We start from the raw sequence: 13,412 nt of genomic DNA, 5'->3' as shown, positions 1-13,412 counted from the left end.
AGGGGTACAAAGGGTGAGTGTTTTAAATTTTAAGCTGGATGGTAGGTGCATGCTCTTTTATACACCATTTTTATACAGTTCTGTAAAGAATCTGCCAGCAATGTGGGAGAACCGGGTTCGATCCCTGGGTCAGGAAGATCCCCTGGAGAAGAATGGCAACCCACTCTAGTATTCTTGCCTGGAGAATTCCATGGACAGAGGAGAAATGAAAAATTGATCATTTCATTTATGTAAAAGTTTTATTTATTTATTTTTGTTTTGGCTGCACCTCGTGGGCCTGTGGAATCTTAGTTCCCTGACCAGGGATCCAACTGGCATCTCCTGCATTGCAGGCTGAGCCACTTGGGAAACAGAGATGGATTAGTAAGTGGAAAAAAAGAAAGAATCACCTAATTAGGCCATAATGAGATTTTAAAAACCTTTAACTTCAACTAGTATTTATTGTTTACTATGTGTCTGACTGTCAATTTCACGTACACATAGTCTCATTTACATCCCCGTCAACAACCTGAGAGACTGAATATACAGAAAAAAGAGCCAGACTACATATGACCCTCAAGTCTCATCAGTATGACATACATGACTCTGGTCCTCAATTACCAGCAACTAGTCCAGAAACCAAACCACTACTGCAGTGACAGTTAGCCTAGAACAGTCAGAGTTTGCCCCGTAAGTATCAGGTTCCTTATTATTTACTGTTTCCAGCTCAGAACCAACCAAAGAAAACCAAATATGCTTTCCAATCCAACCACAGAAGGTGCTAACCCTCCATCTTTCTCATGATTAAAATCATCTCCCAACACTGCTGACACTCCTTCACTTTTTTCCACTCTAAAGGACTCCCACTGCCCTGCCCGGCTTTGTAGTCTTTGCCGAATGCAAATGGTGGTGGCTGGCTCTCTCACTACAGCAAGTCTGAATCAACAGCCTGTTTGTTCTCATTTGGGTGATTTTCGTTTATTTCCACAAGCCCTATGGAATTAAGTGTTATGATTTCCTCTTCACAGAGGAGAAAATGGAAACTCAGACAAATAAGTAATTTTCCCAGAGTTGCTGAGCAAATACAGTTAGAGATGAATTTAAAACTCGTTTCTCTTTTTCCACACCAACTTTCAAGAGTGTAGAGATTATAAGCTCCCCAAATTCTCTGGCCAACTGGCACTATGGGTACTGTACAAATTACTATTAAATGTTTAAACAGCACTGCCCTATTCTCAGGGCTTCCCAGGTGCTCAGAGGCAAAGAATCCTTCTGCCAATGCAGGAGACGTGGATTTGATCCCTGAATCAGGAAGCTCCACTGGAGAAGGAAATGGCAAGCTACTCCAGTATTCTTGCCCAGAGAATCCCATGGACAGAGGAGCCTGGTGGGCTGCAGTACACGGGGTTGAAAAGAGTTGAACAAGACTGAGAACACATGCAGCAACACAGCCCTCATGTCATAAAAAGGAAAAAGTCAATCACCTAAATTTAGGAAATATGTCTCTAAATCAAATAAAATCACGTTCAGGAAGAAATCAAGAATCAAGACCTCAGAGTCCACTTTGACTACTCTTTTATATGTCAGAAAATCCTGTTGGTATTGTTTTCCAAAATATATTCAAATTCTGGCCATTTCTAATCAGCTGCACTGCTGCCACTCTGGCCCAAACCACCATCCTCTCACCCAGATGGCTGCGATGATCTTCTCATTGGGTTGGCTGCTTCATCTGTGTCCTGTACATGCTACTCCCCGCATGGCAGCTGGAGGGATTCCATCAACACCTCAGTATCATCCTGCCCCCTTCTCTTCTCAAAACTCTCCAAACGGTTCTCATCTCACTCAAGAGTAAAAGGCAAAGTTCTGCATAACATGGTCCATTCCCTCCATTCCCTTTCCTTGTCTGATCCCATCCCCTACCACTCTACAGAAACTCTACATCAAAGAGCAGTCTTCCCCTTCTCAGGAACCTTTCTCGAGAAGCACACGCCGTTTTTGTTTTTGGCCATGACACACAGCCAGCATGTTGGATCTTAGTTCCCCCAGGAGGGATCAAACCTGGGCCCCCTACATCGGCAGCACAGAGTCCTAACCACTGGACCACCAGAGAAGTCCCAAGGAGCACATGCCTTTGTGATGGCACTCTTCATTCATTCTTTCAGTCAACCAACATGTTTGAGCATCTCCTTTATGCCAGGGACTATTTTAGGGTTTTAGCAGTAAGCAAGAATGACACTATCCCTGTCCTCAAAAACCAAGCTGATGGTGAGCATAACTTGATAACTGTAAATACAATGAAGGAAAAGAACCCAGGAAAACACGATAGGAATTATGGGATGGGGGACATTGGGGAAACAGTTTAGATAGGGTGGTCAATGAAGGCTTCTTGGAGGAAGTGACATTTGAGCAGAAACCTAGAGGAAGGAAAGCCAGGCCACGCTGGGGAAAGGAAAATTGCAGGTTGAGGGAACAGCAACTGCAAAGCTGAGGAGTTTAGCATGGTTAAGAGAGAAAAAAAGTGAGCTGCTGAAGTGCAGTGAGGGGTGGGGGAGACTGGCATGAGACAAGGTCAGATACCAGGTGGGCTCAGCTCCTAAAAGGCACAAGGAGGAATATGAATGCAATTCCACTGGAGTGTATTAAGAGGCGTGACTGTAAACTGATTAATTTGGTTTTGAGTTCCCTCTGGCTGCTGTGTGGAAAATGGACCACATCAGGGGCTAGAGCAAAAGCACAGAGACCAGTGGGAGACCATGCAGCCAGTCAGAAAGTGTGATGATGGCTTAGCCCAGGGTGGCAGCTCTGGAGATCCTTACTGTACTGAGGATAGACTCTGGGCTGAGAAGATAGTATTTTCTCTTCTTCACACCCTACAGCCATTCCCTTTTTGCACTGCCATTTTTATTCCCTTTTCCTTTCTCCAATTTAAAACTGCATTTGGGTGTTGGGATGAGCCCTGTCTGTGTCCTGGCCGAGGCTTGCCCAGTAAATCACTAAGAACCTTGGTCAACTATTTTACCCTCTCTGGTTTTTTTTTTTTTTTAATCTATATTTATCTATTTGACTCCATGGCATCCTAGTTGTGGCTCATGGGATCTAGTTCCCTGACCAGGGGTCGAACGGAGCCTCCCTCCATTGGAAGCACAGGGTCTTAGCCACTGGAACACAAGGGAAGTCCCTCCTTTTATTTCTTCATCTATAATATGAGTGAGCTTGACTGTTTGAGATGTAATGATCAGCCAAGCTCTAAAATTCTGATTTCTTCTTGCTCCTCTCTGCCAGCCTTTTAGAGGTGAGTTGAGTGACTCTTCATGCACCCTCTTTTCCCCTTTCCTTCTATTTCCCTTCATCCATCACCTCTCCTCTCAATTTCACCTTTGTCTCTGGTTCCAAGGGCCCCAGACGGTTCTTTGACCTCAGCACACCTCTGTCTGTATATTTCTGAAGCAGAGTGCAAGAGATGCAGTGACCTTTCCAGACTTGGTAAGGGCGGGACTGACTTTTGGATGACTGACCTATTTAGGAGCCTGGAAAATGAATTTTCAAGAGAAATCAAGGACTAACAGTGAAACCGATTAGCTGGTTTACACGCAGGATAACTGTGTGACTAATGACTGAGTGCCTGGTAGGGGGATTAGCTTATTAGGAAGCTGATTTACAAGGAGCCTAATTGGACTGATTAACAGGGCAGGCTGTGAAGGGGATGGATTATCTGATTAAATGATTTATGAGAGGACTCACTGCAGACTCATCAGGGCACTAGCCTGATCCGCCATTGACATAGAGACTGACGGTCTTATTGGCAGATTGGTGATCCCCTGGCTGCTCTTCAGGCTGACCGGGTGACCCACTTGGTGGCAGGCTGACGAATACAGAGACAGGCTCCGGTGAACTGACTGGCTAGCTGGTGAGCTGGCTTTCAGGGAGCCTCCCAACCTGATCCAGAATTGGCCCCGGGGGCCTCTCAGGCCGGACAGCCACCTTGGGAGGCCTCACCCACCTCTGGCCGCCTAACTGTCCAAGGGTCACAGTGACTGACAGAGATGCCCTACTCTCATGGAAGCCCAGTTCGGCCAGTGCCAGCGCAGGTTCTCCACTCAACAACTGACAGGAGAGCCAGCAGGCGGAGTGCAGCCCCGTGAGGCCTCGTGAGGCCCCACGACGACCCATGTATCTACAAAAAGAAGGCTGTGTGGGAACCACCCTAGATCCTGGCTGCGTGCCTCCTGAGCGTGTGACGTAAGCATATATCCGGCAGCCAATCAGCGACTGCACGGGCCCGCCTCCCAGCCAATCAGTGACTGAGTGGTTTAGTTTGGCTCCTGAGAGGGAGGGGTGATGCTTAGAAAGTGAGGATTATTAGCGATGTACCCTTGTTATGGCAACCCATTCCAGAACTCTTGCCTGGAAAAATCCCATGGACAGAGTGCCGGTGCCAGCCAGCAAAGTCGATCAGGTCCCGAGAACGTGCACGGCGGGGCTAAGAAAGAAACTAAAGCAAGAGACTACAACAAAGATGGCGTCGAGAGGTTCAGACATGTCTCCACGAAGGGACGCAGTCTGACACCAACTTTATTCAGCATCTTATATTTATACAGAAAAGCGTGAGAAAGACAAGACAGTTGACATTTTTTCTTGGTTGGCTTATACATCTTACAAACAGTCACAAGAAATCTTGAGAGCATGGGAATGGCTCCCTGTTATTATTTCTTACACCAGATAACATTTCCCTGTGCGTGAGAAGTTTGCACAGAACTCCAGGTGCCTGCAGTAAATAAGCGCCTAATCTCTGGGGTGGTGGGACAGAGAGCTATGTTTGCAAGCAAACCCTCAAGAACTGAGGCAGCTCCCAGAGCTGTGTCCTTCGGACAAAGGACCCGTTCTCACGGGTAGCTCCCATCTCCCCTTTCTTTTTATATAGGCGCATGCTTATGTTCCTTTAACATAGACCATTTCCATAGATGGAAGCCTTTATCATCCATAGATCATCAATCAGTCTTTTAATTAAACAAGGTGCAAGAAATAAAACAGTTAAAATTATTAAGAATAGTCCTCCTATGGCTGCTCCCAAGTACCAAATACTATTGACAGTAGGTACATGTCGAAAAGTTCTTTAACAAAAAAGACTCAGCTCTTTTGCAACATCCAAATCAGGTCTGGGTGCATTTTCAATGTTCATTATTTCCTGATGTAGATACAGCAAATCTAAGGAAATATTTTCATTATGCCAAATACCTTCTAAATGAGCTTTCACCTTATCCCAAGCAGTTATACTACCATTATATTTTTGGGGAGTAACACAGATCCATCGAAAATCAGCATGACATTGTACTCGTAATCTCAACTTTATACTTTGAACCTCTTTACCTACAAATTTTACAACATCATAAAGGGCATTCAATCAATCCTCTAGCTTTTTGTCAATACCTTCTTGAGTCCTCAGGGCAACGGATGCATTTTGTGCCAGATTATTAACAAAAGTTGCAGTTTGCACTGATTGTGCCAAGGACAGGGCTGCAGTAATCGAGGAAGCAATAAGAGTTACCAAAGCTACAAATCCCAGAATTATTAACCCTATTCCCCTGTGATAACGCATTAAAGCACCCTCTACTTCTCTCCAAAGTTCAAGTCCCCTTTCATCATACCAAGACCCATTAATCTTTACAGGAACCATAACAAAAGCAGGGTGTCTTAAGACTAGAACCCTAGTTTGATTAGTAATTCCCCTAACACAGTTAGTCAAAGTACAATTGTTACAAGTTACATTATAATTTCGTAACCAGGTTGTATTTTTACAGATTCTACTAGTAAAGCATAAGGGTGAGGCACACATGCACGAGGGTATCTCATGGTGAGATTCCACAAATAACCGTGTCTCACTTTTGATCCCACCTGAAGGTAGGAACCCTCACATCCAAGGGCGGCAGCTAGTTTCCAGATTTCTGTTTGGAACACTTTAGAGCCACCCAAGATCCAAATACGGGATGCAAAGTTCCTATTATCTTGAGCTCCAGGGTTTCGGGCCGAGTCTGGAGACCAGTCCCACAATGACTCATTTGTCCCAAATATGTTATAAACCGTAGCAGTTCCATCTCGACACAGTTTCCATGGTGCAGCAGTGACCCTTCCCCTTGTTCCAAAGTCGCAGAAAGGGATATCTAAAGGACCAGTTCCATTACGACGTTGAGGAATTCCAGATTCTTTCGTTACTCCAGGAATATACAGGCTCCAACCATTGTCATAATCAGCATATCCGGACTCCCTAACAAAAAGACATCCTGTTGAATTAAAATATCTAGACAGACAAATAGGTAAGCGATCAAACACTCCACGGTAAGAGAAATTAACTTGATTAGGAATAATATGTTTATCTGAAAAACCACCCAAAGCCACAGTATCATTAGTGTATATGGGAATAGACCGACCCTCCCAGCCCACCGGGTCGGAAAAATAAGCCCAGTAAGCACTTGAATGTTCTTCAGAGTGTGCAGTGTTAATCTAATTTAAGATAATTAATAAGGTTATCAGGAAGCTTAAAGGCGATATCGGATCGCCCTGCACAGCAACACGATTCTGTGCCTCTCGCATCAATGCCTGAAGTTGTTGCAGAGATGGTAATTCATCATGCTCTTGAATCGTCAATCTCCTCATCTGGTTTGCTAGAGATCGTCTCCGCCGTGCGTACCAACCTTTCCGGCAGCCAGCGCGGCGCTTCGGCATCCTGTGGGAAAACACAAACATGCCCTCGTCCCCAGATGAGTACTGGATCTGGTCCGTACCATTTTCCCACAAGTGGGTATTTCCAAAAGACTTTAGGTCTTATTGTATGTGCATCAAAGTTCCAAAATCGCTGTGCTGCTGAACGGCCACTTATACCCAATTGTAAAAAATTTAGAACAAATAAAGCATGGTTTAGAGAGTTGGAGGGGGTATTGGGATACAATTCCCCCTTCTTTAGTTTTTGCAATTGATGTTTGAGAGTTTGATGTGCCCGTTCAATGATTCCTTGACCTTGAGGATTATAAGGGATACCTGTTTTATGTGAGATAGACAATTGCGTACAAAATAGTTGAAAACTTTTTCCAGTGTATCCTGGACCATTGTCTGTTTTTATGGTTTTAGGGGTTCCCATAACAGCAAAACATTTAATGCAATGAGCTATACAATGTTTGCTAGCTTCTCCGGATTGTAGAGGGGCATGAAAAAGCCGGAGAAGGTGTCAATAGTAACATGAACAAATTTTTGTTTAGCAAATTCAGGAATATGGGTAACATCCATTTGCCATATATCGTTTGGCAACAATCCTCGAGGATTAACTCCATAATGGGGGACGCTAAAAAATTGAGGACATGTTTGACACTGCTTAACAATCTGGCAGCTTCTCGAGTAATGCCAAATTGAAGTCTTAAGCTATTGCTGTTTTGATGGTGTAAGCTGTGAGAAGTTTTTGCCATTTGTTCCAATGAAGGAAATATCATACGTGTAGCTTCGTCAGCCAAAGCATTGCCTCGTGCTAAAGGTCCAGGAAGCCCAGAGTGAGCACGAATATGACCAAAATAGCATTTATTAACTCTGGAACAAATTAAATGTTGTATATCACGAAAAAGAGTTTGGATAGTAGAATTCAGGGTACCAATAAATGGAACAGTCTCAATAGTGTTTAAGGCTCTTATGATATATTGACTGTCAGAATATAAATTAAATGGAGCAGAAATTTGTAATAGAGCCTGAAAAACGGCAAATAGTTCTACTTCTTGAGCAGACTTATAATTAGTACGCCAGGTGGTAGTATTGTCCTGTATAATCAAACTAGCCATTCCATTTGAAGAGCCATCAGTAAATACAGTTAGGGCGTCAGCAAGGGGCTGAGAAACAATGATTTGGGGGAAGAGAAATTGGTGATAGTGAGCAAATTGCAAAATTTTATCTGAGGGATAATGATTATCAAGCTGTCCACTAAAACCAGCTAAGGCAATAACCCAATTGTCGCTAAACTGAAACAGCCAGTCCTGCTGAATTTTAGAAAATGGAACACATATAAAATGTGGGTCTCTTCCTAGATATACAGTGGATTCTGACCGCCCAAGAGCTATTAGGGCAGCAACCAAATCATAATAGGGGGTTAATACCCGAGAGGAAGAAGCAGGCAAATGAAGCCATCTTAAAGGCAATCCTTGGAATAAGACTGCTGTAGGAGCATGTTTAGTAGGAAGAATATATAAACCCCATTCTTGAGTATAGTCGCAATAAGTAGCTTGTTGTTTAGACAGGGCCTGTTCAACTTTATCTAAGGCTTGCCTTCCCTCCAGAGTCAGAGTTCGGGGGGAAGTTGGATCAGGATCACCCTTCAGAATATCAAAAAGAGGCTTCATTTCCCCTGTAGTTAGCTTCAAGTAAGGTCTTATCCAATTAGTATCTCCTAACAGTTTTTGGAAATCATTCAAGGTAACCAGATTATCTTTACGAATTTCTATCTTCTGAGCTCGAAACCATTCCTTTTCCAGAAAAAACCCCAAATAAGAATAAGGGGGGAAGCGTTGCACCTTTTCTGTTGTGATAATCAAACCATAATCCTGTAATGCAGTTTGCATATAAGCGAATGTTCTTAATAGCAACTCCTCATCTTGATATGCCAAAAGAATATCATCCATATAATGAATAATATATACTTGGGGGTACGAGGACCTAGTGGTTTTTAAAGCTTGAGCAACAAATTTCTGACAGAGAGTAGGACTATTAGCCATTCCCTGAGGTAAAACTTGCCACTGATATCTTTTCATAGGTTCTTTATAATTTGTAGAAGGGACACTAAAAGCAAATCTTTGACAGTCATTAGTGGCAAGGGGAATAGTATAAAATCAGTCTTTTAAGTCAATAATAATTTTGTAAGTATTTTTTGGAATGGCCATGGGGGTAGGCAACCCCGGCTGAAGGGGGCCCATCAATTCCATTGTTTCATTAACCTTTCGTAAATCTTGTAATAGCCTCCATTTACCTGTTTTCTTTTTAATGACAAAAATAGGTGAATTCCAAGGTGAATTTGAGGGGGTAATATGGCCGAGAGCAAGCTGTTCCTGCACAAGCTGATTGGCGGCCGTGATCTTTTCTACTGATAGGGGCCACTGATCAACCCATACCGGATCGTCAGACTTCCATTTTATCGGATCAGCATGGATTGCAGGACGATCAATGACCCCTCCTAAAAACATCCTATACCTTTTCTATCATTCTTAACTGCAGGGATCAGGGATTGTAAAGGCCCTTGTGAATGTATCCCCAACCCCTGATGGGGCAAAAGGCCTTGGTCTAACAATTGATTACTAATCTTTTTATCTGGACTATAAAGATATACCCCCATATTCATCATAACATCTCTCCCCCATAGATTAACCGGCAGTCCTGGCAAAACATAAGGTTGAAAATGTCCTTCATGTCCTTCTTCGTCCCTCCACTTTAAAAAGGTTGAACTCTGTTCTGGGTCATGTGATTGCCCAATGCGTTGCAGAGTAGAAATTACAACCTGCTTAGGCCATTCATCAGGCCAATGTTTTTGAGATATGACAGAAACATCTGCACCAGTATCCAAAATACCTTTAAAAGGCTTTTCTTGAATATACAGGGCGCTGTTTATTAATGGCCTGAATCCAATAAGCGTCTGAAGACCCAAAACCTCGGGATCCTCGTTCTTGCTTAATGGCTTTTCCAACTGGAATTGTAGGAAGTAGAATTGATTGAGCAACACGTTGACCAGATTGTATTACTGTTATGCCCTGTGGTGAATGGGCCATAATTTTTATTTCACCCATATAATCAGAGTCTATGACTCCAGAGGCTACTAATAAACCTTTCATCATAGTACTGCTTCTCCCCAATAGGAGGCTCATAGTGTTCTTCGGAAGAGGGCCAAAAATTCCAGTTGGTAAAGCCTGCATGCCCATTTCTGGAGTTAATACTGTGTAGGTGGAGAAACTGAGGTCCAATCCTGCACTCCCTGCAGTTGCACTGAACAACTCGGTAACAGTTCTGCGTTTTGGCCTTGAAGCGTCTCCAATTTGGTCAGATTTTGCATCACCCCATAACATTGTTTCGGGGCCTGGGGCTGGCCCCTCACCCAGTTTCCCGAGACCGGAGGAAGTGGCTTTCCCTGTTAAGTCAGTTTTAGAACGGCAATCCTTCGCCCAGTGTTTGCCTTTCTTACACCTAGGACAAAGGTTAGGGGTTTGAGCAGGTCTCCGGGCCTGCTTCTGCGGGCAGTGGGTGGCCTGATGACCCATCTGGCCACAAGAAAAGCAGCCAGAGCCAGGGACTCGAAGCCGACCACTAGTTTTATCCCACTTTTGTTGTTGATACAGTACTTCTTTGACTGTCTTTCCTTGTAATGCCGCGGCCAAAGTTATGCCTTGAACGTATGAAGGGCCGATATCAGCACAAATCTATATATAGTCAGATAAGCCTCCCTTTTTCCTGTAAGGTCTCAGGGCAGCTTGACAAGCCGAATTGGCATTCTCATAAGCAAGCTGTTTAGTCAACACCATCCCCGCCTGCTCATCCCCTATCATTTTACCAATTGCCTCAAGCAGGCGGGCAACAAAATCCTGATATGGTTCATCTGGCCCCTGGCGAATTTTAGATAAATCTTCAGTCTTTTTACCAGAATTTGGAAGCTTTTTCCATGCTCGTAGAGCCGCAGCACTAATCTGAGGGTAGGCTCCAGGCAAATAATTAAGTTGACTATTAGTGTCTCGATATTCTCCCTCTCCCACCATCATTTCATAAGTGGTGTTCAGTCCCTGTCGCCGATTGATATCGGCCGTGATCCCACACTGCTCAGCAAACTCAGATTTCCATAGTAAATAATCTCTTCCAGATAAACAAGCCCGAGCAACCTGTTTCCAATCATTAGGTGGCAGATTTTGATTTCCTAAAGCCTCTATAATAGCCTGAGTAAATGGAGCAGTCGGGCCGTATTGTGCACAAGCCATTTTTAACTCTTTCAGTTGCTTCAAGGGCAGCGGCTCATAATACCTCTGCTGTTGAGCATTTTCAAACACTGGATAGATTCCTGAAAACCCAGGAATATGTTCTCCTTCTTCATTAGCTCCTTTAATTGCTTGTTGAAGAGGAGATAATAATATCTCACTTTTAATTTTTATGTTTTCACCGGGCAAAGAAGCAGGGATAGATATAAGCTCTCGCAGTTCTACGAAAGGTGGAGGTGGATCGAGTCCAGCAAGAACCGAGGGAGGCTGTGCTGGAGGCTCAGGCTGGCTGGAGTGGGAGTCTCCCTGTGCATCCTTTTTTACTGCTATAACAATCTTCTGAATTAAATTCTCCAGCTGTTCTTCAGAAAGCCCTGAATGCTTTAATTCCCCTTTTCCCGAGGGGGATTGCATGTTAACCATCATCTCCCAAGGCATATCCTTTCTATGGTACTGAGCCGCTTGTTCATTTAACTCTTCCTGTTCATCAGAGCTTAACACATCATCACTCCCTCCAGCCTTACAAGCTGTTCCCTCAGGCACAGCATAAAGCGGCTCAGGTGGAGGGGCAGAAGGCTCTGCAACTTCGGGTCCCGTGGAATCCCTGAGAGCCGTTTGAATTTTATGTCCCTCATGTTCAGGATCCAGATAGTCTCTTCTGAGAGTCCACAAAGAAAAAGCATCCACAGGAACACGATTGGGACCATGTAAGGAATAATATGTCTGCAATTGTTTTCCTACCTTTTTCCAAGTTTCCAGACTAACTGTTCCTTCCTCTGGAAACCAGGGACAAACCTCTTCTATGAAAAGTAAAAACTTCTCTAGCTGTAACTTATGTACATGAATTCCCCTACCTTTTAACATAGTTTTCAACATATGTACAAATAACTGGCGGCTATTGCCTTGTCCCATGATTTATTACTCTCGACAATCACCCTCCCTGCCCTTTACTTTAATTAATTAGGAATTCCTCTTTATTTACCTCAATCTTGGTGGGCAGCAGCCGTCGTCGCGCTCCGATTCTCGAGTCCCTGTTTTGGGCGCCACCAGCCGGTGCCAGCCGGTCCCGAGACAGGTCCCGAGAACGTGCACGGCGGGGCTAAGAAAGAAACTAAAGCAAGAGACTACAACAAAGATGGCGTCGAGAGGTTCAGACACGGCTCCACGAAGGGACGCAGTCTGACACCAACTTTATTCAGCATCTTATATTTATACAGAAAAGCGTGAGAAAGACAAGACAGTTGACATTTTTTCTTGGTTGGCCTATACATCTTACAAACAGTCACAAGAAATCTTGAGAGCATGGGAATGGCTCCCTGTTTTTATTTCTTACACCAGATAACATTTCCCTGTGCGTGAGAAGTTTGCACAGAACTCCAGGTGCCTGCAGTAAATAAGCGCCTAATCTCTGGGGTGGTGGGACAGAGAGCTATGTTTGCAAGCAAACCCTCAAGGACTGAGGCAGCTCCCAGAGCTGTGTCCTTCGGACAAAGGACCCCGTTCTCATGGGCAGCTCCCCGCAACGGAGGAGCCTGGTAGGCTGCAGTCCATGGGGTCTCGAAGAGTCGGACATGACTGAGTGACTTCACTTTCACTTTTCACTTTCATGCATTGGAGAAGGAAATGGCAACCCACTCCAGTGTTCTTGCCTGGAGAATCCCAGGGACGGCGGAGCCTGGTGGGCTGCTGTCTATGGGGTCGCACAAAGTCGGACACGACTGAAGCGACTTAGCAGCAACAGCAGCACCCTTGTTTATAATGAAATAATTTGAAATTATTTGAAAACCAAAATGAATGTCATTCAACTCTCAAATAATCCATACTATGCTTCGTTTCTAGTGTGTATGCAAATGCAGGTTTTTGATGGTTTGTGCTTCAGAGAAGAGAAGCCCTTCTATATTGTGTTGCAACCATTTATATCTATTCTCCATTAGAAGATGGACACCGTAATGTAAAATGTAAAATGAACGTCTAACTGGAGGTGTTTGTTATTCGTGTCAAATATCCTTGGAGGTCACCATGATGTAAGTGATCATGGAATCTTTTCATATATTAAAGTAGGACAGATTGGTTCTAAATTTTCAATAGTTATGTCACTTGATTTGTGAGGAGAACACAGTGACAGCTAACTGAAATATTGATGTTATGTTTATAATATCCCTAGAAGTCATGAACTTTAGTTGACAACGTTGAAATAAAGACAGCTTCTGTGATAACCTAGAAATGTATGGGAAACCCTTCCTGAAAAAGTCATATAATTAGTGTATGTCTGTTTACTAGCTTCTGCTTTGTCAATCACAGAAATCACAATTCTCAGATGTTATATCAGGAAACTAAATAGCTTTCTCTACACTTGTAATTTGTATTTTAATCAATGATCACACAGTGAATTGTAAAATGTTTTATTTCAACTATGTGTGAAATTAAGACATGCTAATTAATAAAAAGTGAATG

The 13,412-nt window shown here is 43.6% G+C and overlaps 1 protein-coding gene across 1 annotated transcript in view; it reads right to left on the bottom strand.

The window, feature by feature from the left end:
* LOC102271198 (zinc finger protein 737-like) overlaps positions 1 to 12,057 on the bottom strand; it is a gene marked incomplete at its 5' end in the record, with an annotated part of 30,928 nt that extends 18,871 nt beyond the window's left edge. The window contains 3 exon segments of the mRNA XM_070366922.1: positions 6,669 to 6,700; positions 10,091 to 10,179; positions 11,941 to 12,057. Of these exon segments, the coding sequence (XP_070223023.1) occupies positions 6,669 to 6,700; positions 10,091 to 10,179; positions 11,941 to 12,057 (238 nt within the window).
* Positions 12,058 to 13,412: the final 1,355 nt, after the last annotated feature.

The sequence above is a fragment of the Bos mutus genome, unplaced genomic scaffold, assembly GCF_027580195.1.
Source record: "Bos mutus isolate GX-2022 unplaced genomic scaffold, NWIPB_WYAK_1.1 CTG292, whole genome shotgun sequence".
Classification (NCBI taxonomy): Eukaryota; Metazoa; Chordata; class Mammalia; order Artiodactyla; family Bovidae; genus Bos; species Bos mutus.
This window is presented reverse-complemented; position numbering and strand designations above follow the sequence as displayed.